The 18418-nt window shown below is 41.4% G+C and overlaps 1 protein-coding gene across 2 annotated transcripts; it reads right to left on the bottom strand.

Moving 5' to 3' along the window:
- Positions 1-579: 579 nt before the first annotated feature.
- Positions 580-18398, bottom strand: DDX6 (DEAD-box helicase 6). 2 transcript variants are annotated; one of them, XM_077788056.2, is made up of 15 exons: positions 18226-18398; positions 16549-16633; positions 15835-16298; positions 14312-14375; positions 13744-13848; positions 12459-12588; positions 11832-11978; positions 11471-11569; positions 10827-10945; positions 10217-10345; positions 9771-9887; positions 8180-8243; positions 7377-7478; positions 6471-6654; positions 580-4923 (listed from the first exon to the last, which is right to left on the bottom strand). In XM_077788056.2, exons 3-14 carry the CDS (start codon positions 16032-16034, stop codon positions 6479-6481), a joined length of 1452 nt encoding a protein of 483 aa, XP_077644182.1. In that variant the 5' UTR covers positions 16035-16298; positions 16549-16633; positions 18226-18398; the 3' UTR covers positions 580-4923; positions 6471-6478. The 2 variants fall into 2 exon arrangements, with proteins under 2 accessions (XP_077644182.1, XP_077644181.1); XM_077788055.2 differs by lacking the exon at positions 16549-16633 and having other exon boundaries at positions 18226-18385.
- Positions 18399-18418: the final 20 nt, after the last annotated feature.

Raw genomic sequence — 18418 nt, 5'->3', positions numbered from 1 at the left:
CTATGTGCTTTAACCATCTAGGCCACAGCAGAGTGCATCTTGCCACTGAACTTCGCCCTGGTTTAACTTTTGCATTAAACCTGCTTTTGCCCACTCCTTTGCTGATGATTTTTAAAGCATCTTTAAAAGACTCTTTCTAACCATCAGAACCACAGCACACACAACGTCTTCTGCAGCACAAACTGCTAGCAAGGCAGAATTCAGGATGACTCTTGATGAAAGACGAGTACACAGCCCCAGCAGGATCTGCAGTGTTCCTCTGGCCCCTTGTAGAAATTCTCATTGTCAAAGCAGCAGCTGACTTGGCACTGCAACCAGATACCACGCAGAGTCTTCTTGTCTAGTGGAGACAAGACTGTGGAGCATTCAACCCTAGAAAAAACAGCTGCCAAGTGGAGCGTCTGTGCAGACAAACGATGCCTCCCATGGACACAGGAGAGCACTTTTCCCTTTATCGTGTGCCTCCTTTTCTTGAGGCTTCTCTCCAAAGGTTGTTGCATCCAATGTAGACTATGAGTCTCTATAAAGACACCAGCATGTTTTTCACTCAGCACAGTTAAATGAAAAAAACAGAACAAATGGGAGTTCCAGGGAGCTTTTATTGAGTTTAATTAACAAAATCAGGATTTTTCCATTCATCTTTTTTGCACTCACAACTCATGAAGCTCTTCACAAGTCAGTGCTGCAACACATACAAAGCCAAAGAAAACACATTCTCAACAAAATCTGAGCTCCACTGGAGAGTTTGCCAATTGTCAATTTAACAGAAAGCCAATTTTCCCCTCCCTCCCTTGTCTGTTTTGAAGGACTAGACCACATTGTTTGCTGGTTAACAGTTAGAATAGCAACCCCTTGTCTAGGGTCTACTGGATTATGACACTCCACTTGAATTGCAAATAATATTTTTCTTGAAATAAAAGTTCCAGTTTCTTTCAATAAGGGGAACAGTGACTATTTTCTTCTCCTGACACCCCTTCCCCAAAATTACTGGTTAAAATACAGCAAGGCTGTATCTTAATAAACACATCCCTGCTCCCCTCCCCCCACCCCCCCCCCAACTCCTCCCTAACTTGTCTACAGCAGAATTTAACAATGCTTCCACGCAGAGGCATTTTAGCAATGCAGTGATGAACTGAGCAAAGCCTACAGGATTATCTGCCAAAGCCTTCTAGTGAAGTTCAGATGCATGCTCTTTGGTCCAGAGACCTCGCTGATTACAAAGATAAACTGTGATTCAAAAAGATGGACCAGAAGTTCACAGCAAGCAGAAAACTCCCTGCAGGGACTACAGCTGCCCAACCTCTACCATGGCAGCTGTACTGCTGGAGTCTCTGGGAACAAAATTCACTTTGTTCTCAGGACGTAATGACCAGCAGCCCCAGCAGCACTATGAAATTCAGCATCAGGGCAGGAACCACCACAACAGCAGCTCAAGAGATGTGGCATGACAGCTCTGTAACCCCTCTTACAGAAACTGAGGCAAGACAGCCATCTGCTCAGGTTTGTGTCCTATCAGTCATTTCTAAAGAAAAAAGTGTTTGAAGCATTTTTAAATCCTTGGAGCAGACACCCTCCCCCCCCGATCCCAAATAAAAATAAACAGAAGAACAGAATGAGATGATTTGATACCACCATATAACACAACATGAATTCATGTTGATCTTCCCTGTTCTTACCCAAGAAACAGTCACAGAGGGCAAGGAAAGATGCTCCCATCTCATTCTGGAAATTGAAACATGTATTTGAGACCAACCCACCCCCCTCCCTTTGGGAAAAGGCCTCCAGCCACTACAGTGCCCACCTGACAGTGGACACTCAGAGACTGACCTATAGGTTCTCTCAAGTGGCTGAAGATTCCATAACTTTCTTCACAGCCACCTCACCCAGTTGTGAGCTCCATCTCAGAGACTCATAGAGTGACTCTTTCAGACTTCCAACAAAAAAGGAATGCAGAACACATCAGGTCCTCAGTCTCATCAACTTTGTCAGAGGAAGTATTTGACCTAGGGCTCATCACTGAAGGTTCTGACTAATCCATCTCTAAAGGCTGATGACCAGCAAAAACTGGAGCTCACAAGAAATCTCAGGAAGCCAAGATTTATACACACTCCTTACTCTTGGGTAGGGAACAAAACAACCAAGAAAACCCCAAACCAAAATAATAAAAAACAAACAAAAAGCCCAAAACAAACAAACAAAAAAAGTTAAGTAAAAAAAAAAAAACCCCACACACACAGAAGAAAAACAAAACAAAAAAACAAAACTAGGATTATCCTAGTCTTCTGGAGCATCTTTCCATTTGCAAAATCACATCTGTTTGAGATAGCCTACTAGCACCAAAAATAGATGGCTTCTTTCTTGACAAGAAGCCACCTAAAACTGGTGCCCCTGATAGTTTAGGTAAGTGCCATTCCTCAATGAGAGGCCAATTTTAAAGTAATACTTTCAAAAGTTCTGTGCTTCAAGAGGGACCATCAATGCATGGCACCAGGCTAACCTACCACAAATCCATGCAGAGCACACACACCCAACTTGACATCGCTATCCTGTTCTTGTAACATGTGCATGCCCTGGTGTGATACAAAATTTATTTACATTTTCATGTCTTTGTTGCATTAAAATGATCCCTCTTCTGTCTGGAAAATCATAAGCTGGCTGCAGTACAGGAGCAAGATTTTACTTTTGGTCGAAGTTACCACCCAGAAGCTCCCACCCCCCACCCCCAAAAAGCACCCCAAAACTGTTTACATTTAGTACCTGCCAGTCAGATATAAGCTATGTGGCTCACAGAGACCAAGCTCTTGAGTTTGTATTCTAGTGCAGCATTTGCTACAATTATGGAGTCACTGCTGACAAAAAGAAGAAAAACATCCCTAACACAAAAACCTTTCTATCTTGTAAAGTTGTTGTCAGGAGGCACCTGGCTTCTATTTATGACCACCAAGGAAAGGAATGGCTAGTCCACCTTGCGATTCCAAATTATTTTACGCCAATTCAAAAAAAGGGTCAAAGTGGGGAGAAATTAAGACAATTAAATCCTGCCTCTCAAAGGTAAGCAAGCATGGTGTGAGTGCAGCATCTGCATATGCAATAAATGACTGAGCAAAAGGGATTGCATTCACCCAGGTGCCTCCTGACAGCGGTGGTTAACAGGCTAAAAGGGATTTTAAAAAAGAGTATTTTTTTTATTTGTCTCACTCCTTTTGCCTGTAGATCAGGCCAAACATCAAGCATGTTGGGAGGGGCACAATTTAAAGCAACACTACTTGACCAGAAAGCACTTTTCAGCAATATACAATGCAAAATGACAGACAGCAACTCATGGCAAACAAGAGTAGATGGCAAGCAGCTTCCTGCAGCTTCTGACATTAACAGGGGTTTGCCCTTACCTGCTCATAGTTCTGCACAGAGGCCACTCTGGGCAGAAAATGCAGCGCTGCAGGAAGTGAGTCAATTCCACAAAGCTCCAGAACTGTCAGTTTATGCATGTAAACTGGTTTTTTAGTGGTCTCTCAAACCCAAATCCACACCTTACGCGTATACTGCTCAGCGACACCCACTGGATCTCCCTCACACCATGGTGGAACACAGGTCATGGACTCCTGCAGAGCTTGTCAAATTCCTGAAGTTTCTAAAGGGGAAAATCAAAGAGCATCTCCCAAAAGGCTGAGCTATGGATTTGGAGGCCTTGGAGCACCGCAAGTGATCTCTTCCATACGAGCAGTACAGGACTGTTGCTAGCACCAGAGCAAATCCACCCTGACAAGGGACACTTGTGGTGGCCTGCAGTTTGCAGAGGTCAGAGCACTTCTCACTGTTTAGTGTTGCAGAAAACTGAGCCCCTCTCATCTTTAGCTACTCCCATAATCAGTCTAATCCCTTTAACCTCAGCAACCTTCATCATAAAAGAAAAAGTTATATATGAACCCAAACAGAAAAAAAAAACATATTTACAAAGTTTGTACAATATACACATCTGATTCTCTATGGGACACACTGCACCAGAAGAAAGAGGGCCATGGCTCTGAAACAAGTCTACCTATCAAGTGCTGTAACTACTAATGAAGACTCATGGAAACCAGTCTTTAGTGTTCTGCTAGAGCACAGGGCTTTTCTTATGGCTCCTGCAAAGGATCACAGGCTACTCTTTCCTTCTGGAGCTAGGATGCTGCACCTAATCAGCCCAGATTTTAGGTTGGTTTCATTTTAAATACAGATATTTACAGTTTGGGTGAACTGCAGATGCATATCAACTCCTCCAATAAAAAAAAAAAAAAAAAATTTAAAAGTTGAAAAAAAAAAAGTAGTATTACCAATAACCAATACATTTCACCTCCCAGCCCTGGGCTTGAGTACATGGGAAGGAGGAGAAGGGGCAGAGAGGGGAACTTTGATCTGAAACCAAAAACAGATGTCGTTTCCTTGGGCTGTGTCAGAAAGGTGATACTCTGAATGGTCTCATAGCATAAGGCACTTTGCACGAATAAGTAACAAGCTCTTTAGCTTAAAAAACAGATGAGTAACCAGGGAGAAGTTGAAATGCACTCAGTCAATGGTTAAAGAATTTGAAATAGCAGACAAGCTCATGTTCATCAAGATTCTTCTCTTTTCAGGGTTTCTCTTCTTCCCTTACTGACCCTCCCGCCCAAAGAAAACAAAATTTAAAACCAGCAGTTAGTGCAACTAATGTTCAATCAGCACACAGTGCAAACAAGTGGAAAAACAAAAAGACATTCCTCCTTTTATCTTCTTTCTTCCTTGCTGCCAAATTTAAAGAGAAAAAAAGGCTGAGCTCTTTTAGTCTTCATAATTCCGAAATGAAAAGATGAAGAAAAACCCACAAAGAGAAGGGTATCCCCAAAGAAACGATGTGTCACAGATCTGGATCATAGGGCTTCACCTTCTGGCATGTGTAATCAAAGCCTAAAAAAAAAAAAAATGAAACAAAACAACAACAAAACCACCAAAACAAAAAACTACCAAAACAAACCAAACAAACCCCCAACACTAACAAAAAAAGAAAAAAAAAAAAACCAAACAGAAACAAAACCAACCAAAAAAATCCACAAAAAAAACCAACAAAAAAAACAAAAAAAAAAAAAAAAAAAAAAACAGAAAAAAAGGCAGAAAAAACCCAATAAAACAAACATCCACAACAACCTCAGTTAAATTGGTTCTATAAAAAACCAGAACACAAAGTGATGAATCACATACAATAACTATGCAACAGCTCTCAAAAGGTAAAGGGCACACTGAACAGCTCAATCCCAATGTCATCTTTGTAGAAAGAGGTGCTGCTAAAGCCCTTCTGTACCTATGGAACATGACTACCTCCTGGAACCTTGTATTTTAGGAAGCAGGAAACTACTCTCGGGGAACTGCTCTTCCAGCATTTCCCTTACAAAACTGTTCTACATTCATTACCTGTTTTGTATTCTATTTATTTATAAACACGGAGAAGGTTCAATCATCAAAATAGAAGCTTTCAAGTCAGCTTGGTATGACTATCTAGGCCTATCCTTGGATGACTTTAAAGAAGGAACCATACATTTATTTTAACATTATCGAGCAGTCTGCTTCTATAGCCACTTTTTTATTTTTGGTCATCTGAAAATAATTTCAGCAGCTTCACTGGTATTGTCTTTCTAATTCCTGACCTATGAGAAGAGCACACATAAGAATGATTTTCAGCCTAAACTGTATGGTGAGGGATCTTGCATGACAACATCCTAACTAAGGTCAGATCATCATCCTGCAGCAAATTTAGCTTGACTGCAGTCTTGGGCAAGTCATCTTCCTACAAAAGGACTAAACTCAGCAGCTTTTCCTGAGACAATAATCAGAGGGAGGGAGCACTTAGATGAGTCTCCAACAGTGAAATCTCATTTTCTGCTGAAACTACGTAGACGACCTCTAGTGGCAGAAAAGATGAATTACAACTTCCCTCCCTATGTTCACTTCCAAGAATACCATGAACCAAAGGATACAAAAGAGGCAGCACCTTTTGCTTGAACCTGGTCCTTCCGGCTGGTGAGGTGCTTACTCTTCGGTTGATGCTCTGTTCTCACAGCTATCCATTTTATCTCCTCACCTTTTTGAGGACTACTTTCCTCTCTGCCCCTCACTAACCTCTCATTTCAGCTTAGCAATACAGAAAGAATTCATTAGGCTATTAGTAGTCCATCCTGGCATCTCCCAACACCATTCCCCGCTCCCCTTTTTCCCCATTTTTGATCTCCTTAGCATATGCTCAGCATTTCAATTAAAACAACTAAAAAAATACTCATCCCTCCCCTCCCACCTTCAGCACATTCATGGAATTCCTTGCACTGACATTCTATTTCAAACCCTCGTTTTCAAATTCAGAGCTCTTTCATCACATCGGTTTTCCTCTTCCCCCAAGTAACACTGATACATCAACAACACTCCTGTCATTCAATAAATCACTATTCAGCAAGGCACTTACATACCTGCATGTTTACTGTTTCTCATCTTCTACAGGTTCACTGTGGTATTCTGCCACATATAAGCTCTTGTCGATGTTGCTTGGTATGGGTTTAATTTCAGTTCCCAACTGCTCCTCAATACTTTTCAGGTTGAATCGATCATCATAGGTAATTAAGTTGATGGCCAGGCCAAGATGACCAAAGCGACCTTGACAAAAAAACAAAAACACACACCTAATCTCAACTGAGTTAATAGAGGCTGACAGAAAAAAAGAAAAAGTCTGCAGACCGTGAAGTTAGTATAATTCTATCATGTTAGAAACAAATCCAGCCACAGGTATCTACACCTTTCACATTAGTTTTTTGTAAGGAGTTTTGTAGTGCTGTAGGAGTAAGAAAACTCAGGAGGTTCAAAATGCTCTGACCAAAGCTCCAGGATAATTACCAGCAAAAAGTCTTCCAGAGCTCTTGAACAAGCCTTTACTACAAAGTTTAACTACACCAAGTTCCTTTGTTTACTGCTTTTTTTTTAGGGCATATTCAGCTGATTCCCAGACAGTAGAACTATACCTCAAAACACATGCAGAAGAAAGCATAAATCTCTAGGCTTGAAACACTCTGAAGCTGAGATTTTAGTATAGAATTTTCCCAAACTGCAAACAGGGGCAATACTAAGTCTCCTGAAATAAAAGCAAGATATGCCTTTTTTTTTTCCCCATTAGATTGTTCAGGCCAGTTTCAAGAGAACAGCCCTTTATTCAGATAATATCCTCAGTGAGGATAGCCATCTGAAATGATACCCAAAAATAAATTTGTCAGAAAAATCAAAGCTACTAAGGAAATTCTCAAATATAGTAATAAAAAACCCAAAGCCTAAAAAGCATCACAGTCATCAGCAAAGCTGCACCTAAACCAAGTTTTTCCTCTCACCTGATCTGCCAATGCGATGAAGGTAAGTTTCTGCCAGCTTTGGGAAATCAAAGTTTATCACCACATTCACAGCCTGGATATCAATACCTCGGGTAAACAGATCTGAAAAACAAAGAAAGTTAATTTCAATGAGCTCAAACGCTGACAGTATTTAGGGTGTAAAGATTACCAGTGATTAACATTGCTTTGCACTAGTTTCCAGATATAAGCTTTCCTTGTTTCAAAGGCAGCTTACATACAATCCCGTTACAGCTTCCTTTTGCTCTGTGTACTTTGTAAACATAAATAGTGTAAGAAAAACCAAAACCACCAGATCTGCACATCTACGCGGAAAAAATAACCACAAAGCTATTGTTTTCCACATTACACTATTTCAGAGCAGGTCTTCTCAAGCATCTCTTCACACAGAATTGTGCACTGCCAGTGTCACCTGAACTACATTCCACCACCTCAACTACTTCTATTATGCTTCTAATGATTTTTGTTCAGATGCCCCAGACATATGTAGCGATAGCAGACACTGCCAGGTACTGCCATAAACAGGCCACACAACAAGAACTCGGATCATACACAAGCCATTCAAAACTACAGAAGTATTTAGAAAAAGTGAGCTGCACCTTCACAAAAGACACAATTCCTTGTGCATAAAGGACTGCTGCACTCTGCTACATGCAGGCTTGACAAAGAGAATCTTACCAAAACATCTTCTTTTGGTTTATTACAGCTAACTGATCTACAATATCTGGGATAATACACTTTCCATCATAAACTTTAGAAACAGGAAAATGTTTAGGAACTCTTACCAGTGCAAACGAGATTGCGGCACAAGCCATTTCGGAAATCATGGAACACACGATTGCGGTGCTCCTGGAAATACATACATATAAACAATGAGAAACAAAAAAACCAAAACCCACAAACTAACCAGCTGTTACTTTCAGGTATACCCAAGTAACTAACACTCAACTTCAATCACGTAAATTTCTCCTCCTTCTCATTACAGAACAGGTGAGTTGAATTAAGATGCCAGTACAAATTTTTTAGCACTCCTTACCATATATTCTAAAGAATTAACTCTAGAGGGTCTTGATCACACTTCTCAACAAAGGCAATTAACTTACTGTGTTTTAAAACCTCCTATGGTGGCATCAAAACCATCTCAGAAAAGGACTATTTAAAGTTAAAATCACATGAAATTACATGAAGGAAGTTAAACTGGTATTTTGACTATTGCCTTTCTCCGGACAGCCCTTGCCAAATTTCACAGGTTTGATTCACTCCCTCAAAAACTGAAGTAGCTGGTAGTTACTGGTAGGAAGTTCCTTTTCCAGTATGAAGCATTTCTCACTACTGATTCAGAATTAGGGGTGGGATGAGTCAGTTTTCTGTGAAGACTCTCCCCTCACTTTAGTCCACACTAAGATTAAGTAGTATCACTGCTGAGTGAAATTTAGAGAGGGAATGAACAAGCTGAAGCATTCTGCAAAAACATAGCTGCACTTTGCCAAAAAGATCATCTACTGACTGATCAAAAGCATATAAAAATCAGACATCAAGAAACCCACTTCCATACCTCTCTGTTCTCACTAACACCACCAATTCTGTTTCTGCTCAATTATTGCTCTGCATCTGGCCCAGCAAACATTGGCATTACCTGTCAGTTGTATGAGCAGCAAGCTATAGTAGTTTACATATACAATTTTTTAAAAATTTTTCAAAGTATGCCTGTTCTACATGCATCACTTTAGCCTTCTGATAACTTTTAATAGTGTCAAGCTAGTGCAAGTATTGTACAAGAGCTACTGCACAATTAACAGAAACCTCTGCACCAGCAAAGCTACAATGGCATTTTTTACCAGCTACACCACGGCCACAAGCGTCTGATCACCATACAGCCGCCACAGCTTTCACCAAGAAGTTTGATCCAATCCACTTCCTCAACTTCTCAGATCCCCTTGCAGTCACAGTGCAAGATTACTGTTTGCAAAGCCACACAGGGCACTCAATGGGCTACTACTGGGGCTTCTGTAATTTAATTCAGGCCCATTGTCATCTGAGTTAGTGAAGTTAACACTGTGTGCTCTACTCTGGCTCCCCATGCTGCCAAAGCAAGGCAGCAGGCAAGAAATGTGCCTTCTGGCTGCAGTTTATGCTTACACTGGGATTAACTAACCTGACCTGAAGTAGTAAAATACCAACTGGACACATACACTGAATAGTCCGGAAAGAGAGCCGGGATGGGGGAAGGGTGGTAGTGTGTATCTAAAATCAAAGCTATAGCAAAGCAATACATGTTTCAGTTTATGAAGAATATGCAAACTTAAAGCAAGCATGAGACTTAATTCAGCTGTTTCAGTAAAGCCTGAGGTAGGGTGGAATAGAATTCATACTCACCTGCCTCATTTTAGCATGGATATAAAAGCAGGAATAGCCCAGCTGGGAGATCTTTTTGGCTAGCAATTCAACCCGTTGAGAGGAGTTGCAGAAAATGATTGACTGGTTAATCTGGAGCTGAACATAGAAACAGTGTTCTCAATAAATGCAGCATTCTACTTACAGAGGATCCCAGACATGTCTAAATCCCATTCAGAAAAAAAGCACACCAGGTATGCTGCTGGTAATTTACATCAGATATATTTTTGTATAGGAAGGAAAACAATTAAGAAAGTTCTGTAACACAGAGATGCTGAACAAGAAGCATGCGTTTTTAGCCTTAGATATATAGCACATTTTGACAAAGAAAAACTTTCATTAGGCTGCCTTTAAAATACTCAGTCTTATTCGTGATCCCAAGAGAGAAAAAGCTTCTGGTATGTTCCTGACACAGCCCTGCTCCTTACCCTGGAAAAGAGCGTATTGAGGCAGTGCACTTTCTGACGCTCAGTGACATAGGCATAGTACTGAGTAACTCCCTTCAAGGTCAGCTCCTCCATCAGATTAATCTCATAGGGTTTCTGCAAATGGGAATTCTGAAAAACAAAGATATTGATAAAGCAGGCAGATCTACGTACAAAACAATATAAGTAGTTCCCACTTTACACCACACTTAACTTCCTCCGAGGCAAGGATGCACTACCTAGCCATTCACTCTTCAAGCTATGCTGAAAACAGTGTGGGTAAATTTTCACAAACAATTACTTATAAATCGAAGGTGACTAAGGAGGCCAAACAGGAGCACCTTTCAGAAGCAAATCCACACAGATGATTTAAGTAATACACAAAGTGGAAAACAGCACCTTATAGGCATACACCTAGCTTCCCATTAATGCAACTGCAGGTCAAAAATTGTTTTCAAACTTCTGTCCTAGACTTAGGCTGATTTAGATTACACCTGTGAAATTCAGATGTATTTAAAAAACTAAGCACAAGCAGCTATGCACCACTTATTCACACCCTTCCTGCACAATATCACCACCATCACCATACCTACAGGGCTACATCTCCACTCACCATGAACTTCTGCACACTCAAAGGAAAAGTGGCTGAGTAGAGCAAAATCTGTCTGTTTTTAGGTAGTGTGAGAATTATGTCTTCCATTATTTGAACAAAATCTTGAGATAGCAACTTATCTGCCTGTAACAACAGAATAAACAGCAAGTTAAAATAATGGCATAAGATTATAGTCTTTTGGTAGCAACACATTTGGGGTAAGGAAAAAAAACAGTTACCAGGGCTCCTAAGAGAGCCATCCAAGAACTTTCATACTACCATATTCTCTCTCACTCAGAAGCTTGTATGCTATTGGATGTTCATAAATCAATTTTATATAGAATTACATGGTAAGCACTGCTGACTCATTATAAACAGAAACTTAATGAAATGCATTCCTTTGTTGCAGAATAGACTGTTACTCTATTCTTCAGCATTGACAAAGAGAGAAAAGGCAAATCTTCCTAGGCTGTCTTCTTAGAAGATTTACATGCAAAAAATCCCTACTGTCAAAACAGTTTCTCAAAAATACTCAGAAATGGAGGAGACCTTACAACATCTCTAAGCAAGTTTGAATCACTGCTGTGCACCAAAAAGAACACTCGCTGAGACACATCATTCCTTTAAATTGGTGTTAAAATCCCAGAACATTTAACATAAGCAACTTGCCTCATCCAATACTATCATCTGGACATGCTCAACTTTTGCTACTCCTTTCTTGATGAGATCGAGAATCCTTCCAGGGGTAGCTATCACCACATGCACTATAAGGTTAGGAGAGAGAAAAAGAAGATAGAAACAAAATTTTAAAAAAACCACCACAATATTAATGTGATTAAAACTGTGTTTCCTTCCAGCATTCATGGCCACATTTCACATGAACACTTTGGGAGAATGACGACAGCATACACACCAAACAAGACATTGTACTCTGTTCTGTAAACAGGCAAACAAGCAGAAATCCCATGACCCCATTGCAAAAGCCACAAAGAAACAGCAACCTTAATGTAGCTAAAGTGCTCTGACCTGTATCATCAAGTCTCATTATGTCATCTCGCAAATTGGTTCCTCCCGTTGTTGCCATCACTTTGGCACCTCCCATGTGTTTGCTGACTTGGATACAGATTTGACTGACCTGCAGGGCTAGTTCACGGGTGGGAACAATCACCATTGCTAGAAATTAAAAACATCACTGTGAGTTACTAGTAACACCCTGTATCTTAAAAACACATCCTCAGAGGAGACAGAGAGTTCATGAAGTAAAATGATGAAAAGTATAGTCTAGGAATTCCACTCTGGGTATCCTGAACAAGACCTAAGAACTGCTTTTGACAAGGCAAATTCCATGCAAGAGTTCTCCAGCCCTTGATGCTCCCATTGCACAAGTATTTCAGCCAGCACGCCTGCTTATTAGTCCATATCCACTGTCCAGGGCAAGACAGAAAAGTCCACAGCCTTCTTCTATTTGAACTTTTTCAAAGTAACTGTGGGACTTTGCAAATTACACCTCCCCTCCATCATTAGCTTTCTCTGGAAGTACAAGCAGATAACATACACTGCCCAATTTCATTAACCAGTTTTAGATTCAAGTCTCTTATGTAGTGGCTGACACCATTACTTGGCAACAGCTAACTGTGATCCACCTCAACTGACCTTGTATATTGTCCTTCTTTAAGTCTAGCCGTTCAAGTAAAGGAATGAGGTAGGCTCCACTCTTGCCTGTTCCATTTTTTGCTCTAGCCAAGATATCCCTACCAGATAAAGCAATGGGGATGCTCTCCTCCTGAAATGCAAGGACAAAAAGTGCATGAGCAATTAATCATAAGCCATGTTTCACTGAATTCACAAATTAAACTCTCCTCACTAACATGAAATCTGACTGTTTCATAACCATTATTATTATTACTATCCTGCAACTACAAGCATGACAGACTCACAACATGAGTAAGTTAACATAAGAAAGTTAACATGAATAAGTTAAACCATCAGTTCCCCAACACTTCCCACCTAGAAGCCCTTATCTTGCCTGATCATAAGAAAGGGATCAGGTACCACAGGTAAACCCATACTAGCGCATTAGGAAAAAAGTGAGAAGTTGGGAAAACAAAAAGTGAAGAGACAATGACAGTCACTACCAAACTCCTCCTAAGGAAGAAGATTCCCCCCCAACATCTGATGGGGGAATGTATTTTTAATTTTACTACCTTTTTCAGCAACATCTAAATAAATCTCGGGCTTTTGGTAAGGTGGCATAATGAGAATCTGTTTATAAACAAAGCAAGGCATAGTTTTCTCATGCCTAAAAGAGACAAGGTGGCAGAGCTGTGTCAGTGATAAATCTTGAGAGACCATTTAAAAGAGAATTCAACCTTCCACCCCCCCCTCAAAGTTTACACATGAACAGTTCTTAATAGAACAAACCTTAGATGTAAAAGAAAGATGGAGGTACAGAAAAGTAAACTTGCTAAGATATTATTCTCTCTTCTATAATCTTCATAATTCTTCTTTCACAAGATTACAATAAAAAGAGCCAACATTGTGATAAAGCCATATATCATATTTTTAACAACTAAAGGTACATAGCCAATGGTAAATCAGTTTTGGAAAATTTATAGAACAGACCTCTGGGACTACTTATGTGAAAGTACTGTTACCGAACAGAGAATTAACAAATTAACACCTCCAGCATGAAAAGGAAAATGCAAGTTAAATGTCTCCAAAAGTGTAAGGCAGTCCCATCACTAAGTCACTCAATGAATGACTTAGTGATTTAGTTGGGAGATGGAAATTCTTGCTTTTCCCAAGGGACACCAAGTTCTTTCATTCACAGCTTCAATTTCCCCCAGTGATGGCATAAGTATTGGACATTTAGGCATAGGAATGTCAATACATTTACAAAAGTTAAAAGCAGCATCTAAGTAGTCTGTTTGCAAACAACCTGAATAGGAGATGGTTTTTCCCAGCCCATTTCAAAAATTCCCATCAGCAACTCCCGTTTCAAACAGTAATCTTCAAACTCATTTCCTTTTGTGGAGGTCACATCCTGAATAATCAAAAAAATAAGTACATCCATAAGATCAGGTCATACAACCTGCATCTGTAGATTAATCTGAAATTGCCTGTACAGGAAGATCACAAATTACTATACAAGAGTTCCCATTAAGCCACGCAACACCCGACAGCAGCAAAGGAAACATTGGCCTTCTTGGAGCCAAACACAATTCCCGGGTGTATACAGCGACACCTTCCCATCTGCCTCACATGACACAGATGCTGCCTGTGTCATGCTACAATACTAATAAAGTAAGAAATCCACAGTGAACTCCATTTTTGAGCTTTCCAAGAGAAGCATCACTCACAAGGAGTTGAGAGAACAAATTAATTCTTCAATTAAAACAGCAGGAGACAAACTACTTTTTAATCTTTGCTCAGGACAGTATTTTACTACTGCACTCTCTCCCACAAGTTTTATTTAATATTTATTCCTACAATTCAATCATCCTTACCGAAGTTTTGATTCTCAAATCCTTTGGAGGGAGTTTTAAAGTCTTCTTCCAGTCATCACCAGGTCTATAGCAAAATAAAATGAAAACAGATTTTTAAATCATGAATATTTTGATTTTGCATTTTATTTTCTTAGATATAGTGATGAACATGCAATATTTTCACCTCCTCAAAGCTAAAAGCACCTACATATATGAGCTCAAGTCTTCCCTGAGCTAAGCAGGATGTAACAGGCAGAAAACTGTAAACAGACAAAATTACCCGTCTGCCAAACAAATCTGTGAAATCTTTATCCAGTCATGATTCAAGTCCCATTTTTAGGGCACTGAACCAAAAAGCAGAACAGATAAAAACTAAGCACTTACTTAGTCACGTAACAGAAACTGGCTATAATAAACCCACACAAGAATATTTCATTACCTAAAAGAAAAATTCTCCTGCCCAGGAAAGATCCATTCTTAATCCTCAAGTAACATGAAAAGGTAAAAAACACTTCTGGTGAAAAAACTTAGTAAGCAATCACTCCACTTACTGACCAAACTTCGTTTTCCCTCAGTGAGATTTAGATACCCATCCTCTCTTGAAAGCCACTGTAGGGTTGAGAGCAAGTCTTTCTCATCACCAGTCCCAGGAAGTTATGCATGAATTTTGAGGAGTTTAATTTGCAACATGCATTAGAGCAACCATGTAATACATTAAAAAAAAGGAGGGGAGGGAGCAGGTTAGGCAGATTTTAAGAACCTGAGTGTCCCATCATACTTTCTCTGAGGAGACCTGGCACTTCCTTCACAAGTAATTAACAAAATAAAAGCCAGTGCTATTCAAAGGGAGTAGGATCCATGGAGAAAAAAAAAAAAAACAAAAAACAAACAAAAAAAACCAAACAAAACAAACAAAAAAAAAACCACCAAAACAGGTTACCATACCGTACAAGTATTTTACACCTTTTAGAAATTCCAACCAGCACACTTCCAAAACTAGCTGGATGGGACCAGGATACCAGAGTGGGACTGTATCCTCTCAGCTCAGACTTTGATAAATTAAAGCCAGAGCATTACAATGAGGAGATCAGGAACTACTATTTCAGATCAATAACAGAAGATAACTGACTTTAAAGCATTTTTCACCATGGGAAAGAATTACAATAAACTGAAAGGCAGAAACAATTAGACTGAGACCAGGTGGCATTTCCTCCTCAGTCTTAAACGTCAGCTCAGTTCCCTCCCACTCCTATACTTCCTTCTTGCACCACTTCCAGCAAGCAAAAAACACAGGATTCAAAAGCTGGGCTACCTCTGACAGTGGCTCACACTCAGAAAAGCACAGGACCAAATTGGATTTTCACAAAAATTACTGTTAAAGAGAGAAGCTCACATGTGGAAATACTTGTAATGCACATGACGGACACTTCTAACCACCCATGTGACAAAACAGAAGGCAGCATTTTCAAAGTGGGAATCCAAGAATGCTTTCCCATACATAACTTCTAAACATTCCTTGCATGGCAGCCGATACAAACACTTACTTAATAGCGGTGGTCATACTCTGTGCTTGCTGTTGAGTGCCATTATTGATTGTGTTGGCATTTTTCAGCTGGTTCATCTGTTGCTGAGTTTGTGTGCCTCCACCTCCTGGGCCCCCGCTGGGTTTTACAGGGCCTCTCAACTGCCCATTCTGACTGGATAGACCCATTATAACAGGGTTCTCTGTTCTGGCCGTGCTCATGCTTTTATCTTTAAAGATGTCTTTTTAGACTTCAAAACTTTGAAAGTCAGTACAGAAACTGTAATAACAGTTTATTAGACTCTCCAAAATGAAGAGATAAATAAGTCTTGCTCAATATATGAGTCCTTTATTGCAATGCAGGCAAGCACCTGTAAGTCACTCAAAAGTAAAGCAGTAACTTGCTCTGATGCACTGTGGAACAACTTTTTTTTAAAAAAAGCCCTCTATTGAAGTTCAGTTATATCACAATTCACTTGCTTCAATCTGAAAGAGAAGCAGACAATAACAATTAGCATATGGATTTTTCTCTGTGCAAATCACATCAGTTTACTTTTGTATTTTAAGAAAAATTTCTTCCAGACTGTGTGCAACAACAGTACTTGCCGTTTTCGTGATAATTATAAAGACATGCATCAAACATTTTTTGTCTTTCTAGAAAATGTTGCCTAACATCTTCAGACATCAAAGAAAACTTCCCAAACAGCTGTACTTTCAGCGACCTTCCACTACCTACCCCCTCTGATAAACTAACCATTAAGTGTATCAATTGCTTTGATGGCTCTCCAATTCCCCCACTTCCGTGATGCAGCCAACCAGCCCTAAAACGTGAACAACAATATTATGCGTAAATTTGTGACAAGAAGCAAGACTACAATATCAAGCGGACATTCCAGTTAGAACTGACAAAACCCTTACATTATAAACTAATTGCCCTGTTTGGTTTGAATGGGAAATATACATTATGCAAACCAAACCAACAGCTTACATTCCTCCAACCCAAAATGCTAGCTCAACCAGCTTACCCCCAGTTTTCAACCGGGTATTGATTTAAGGCTATTCAGAAGAGCGACAAACCAACACCATTACACTGAACTGAGAGCAGCTGCCTCTTGGAGTCAAAGCCACTGAGCTTGAACTGAGGCAGCAACGCTGCTGGTTCCCCAGCTTCTTGCTTGTGATCTTACCTTCCCACTGTCAGCAACAACTTGTGTGGTCCTCAGAAGATAACATTTCATACACATGACTTAATATTGACACTGTATGTAATAGAGAGGTTGCAAAACTATGGAAAGACAACACGTAGTCTGCCTCTTACATAATGCAAGTATGGACCAGAGCTAAAGACTCCTTACAATGATACCAGGGAGACAAAACGTCCCTAGTCCAAAATCTTTTGGAATGAAAAGTAGGCTCGCCTTGAGCATCTGCATCTTGGGAAAACACAAAGGGAAAACCAGCAGACTACTGCTTCCTAACCTCTGCATTCACAACAAAATGCATGTCTTCCCTGTGAATAAAAAAGCATATTGAAGAGCATTTCAAGAAAGTGGAAAAGGAATTCAGACTTCCCAGCTGTTTTAAGGTGTGTTAGTGCTGGCTTCCAGCAACATTTGAAAGTTTGCGATACTAGGATTTTCTGCTAGTTAACTTTCAAGGCATCTTCGGAAAGATACTTCTTTTAGCAATTAACTTCGTAAAAACCAGAGGAGTTACGAAGGCAGCCAGAGACGCCAATGAGACCCGACTACTAACACCGATAAGTTCTCCAATGGTGTAGGAAATGAAACCTCTCAGTCCCTTATGCCTTCAAGCTCGTAACTATCCTTTTGAAGAGCACAGGTTAAAAAAACCGCACAGTCTCACGGAACCCAAAAAAATCTCCCTGTTCCGATAAAAAAACCGCCACCATTTTGCAAACCAACGGACTGAAAAAAAAGGGCCTCCGTCGCATATTTCTGCTCTCCGGGCGCAGGCGGGCGGCCAGGGCAGCAGCTCCGGACCTCTCCCTTTCCGCCGGCTGGGCCCGGCACAAAGGGAGCCCTCGAGGTGCTCAGCGCGCCCGATGAGCCCGGGCCGCAGTGCAGAGCCCCGGGGCAGAGCGGCGGGCCCGGCGCCGCCCGCCGATCGCAGCTGCGCCACACCGGCACCTCCCGCCCGCGAACAATGGAGCGGCCGCCCCTCGCCGCCCGGGCCGGCGGGGAGCGAGAGCCGCCCGGCCCCGCCCCCGCGGTGCCCCGGCCCCGCCGCTCCGGTGCGCCCAGGCCCGGTCCGGCCGTCCCCGCCCCGCCCGCGGCGTCGCCAGGCCCCACTCAGGCCCGCGCTCTCGCCGCAGGCCGCGAGGCGCGGCCCGCCGGCAGCGGCCCCCTCACCCTGATCCCACGGAGCCGCGCCCGCCCTGGCCCGTGCTCACCGCCACCAGCCGCGCTCCCCCTCGCCCAGGTACAAAATCCTCTCGCTCCCCCGGTGCCTTGTTATGGCGACTCGACGCTCCAAGATGGCGGCTTCCTCCTTCCTCCTGTGCGCCCTCCCCCTCCCGGCGGGTGGCACCGGCCCCGCCCCGGCCCACACGCACACGTACGTACGTACGTACGTACGCACGCCCG

This window comes from Lonchura striata, chromosome 24 (assembly GCF_050655825.1).
Source record: "Lonchura striata isolate lonStrDom1 chromosome 24, ASM5065582v1, whole genome shotgun sequence".
NCBI lineage: Eukaryota > Metazoa > Chordata > Aves > Passeriformes > Estrildidae > Lonchura > Lonchura striata.
This window is presented reverse-complemented; position numbering and strand designations above follow the sequence as displayed.

Bases quoted from the DNA above. Each gene is read 5' to 3' on its own strand.
- DDX6 (XM_077788056.2), bottom strand. From the start codon at position 16,034: ATGAGCACGGCCAGAACAGAGAACCCTGTTATAATGGGTCTATCCAGT. The intron at 14,376-15,834 runs GTAAGTGTTTGT...ATTTTGCTATAG, and splicing joins AGTATGACCACCGCTATTAA to ACCTGGTGATGACTGGAAGA. The intron at 9,888-10,216 runs GTAAGGAGCAGG...TTCTATGTTCAG, and splicing joins TCAATACGCTCTTTTCCAGG to CTCCAGATTAACCAGTCAAT.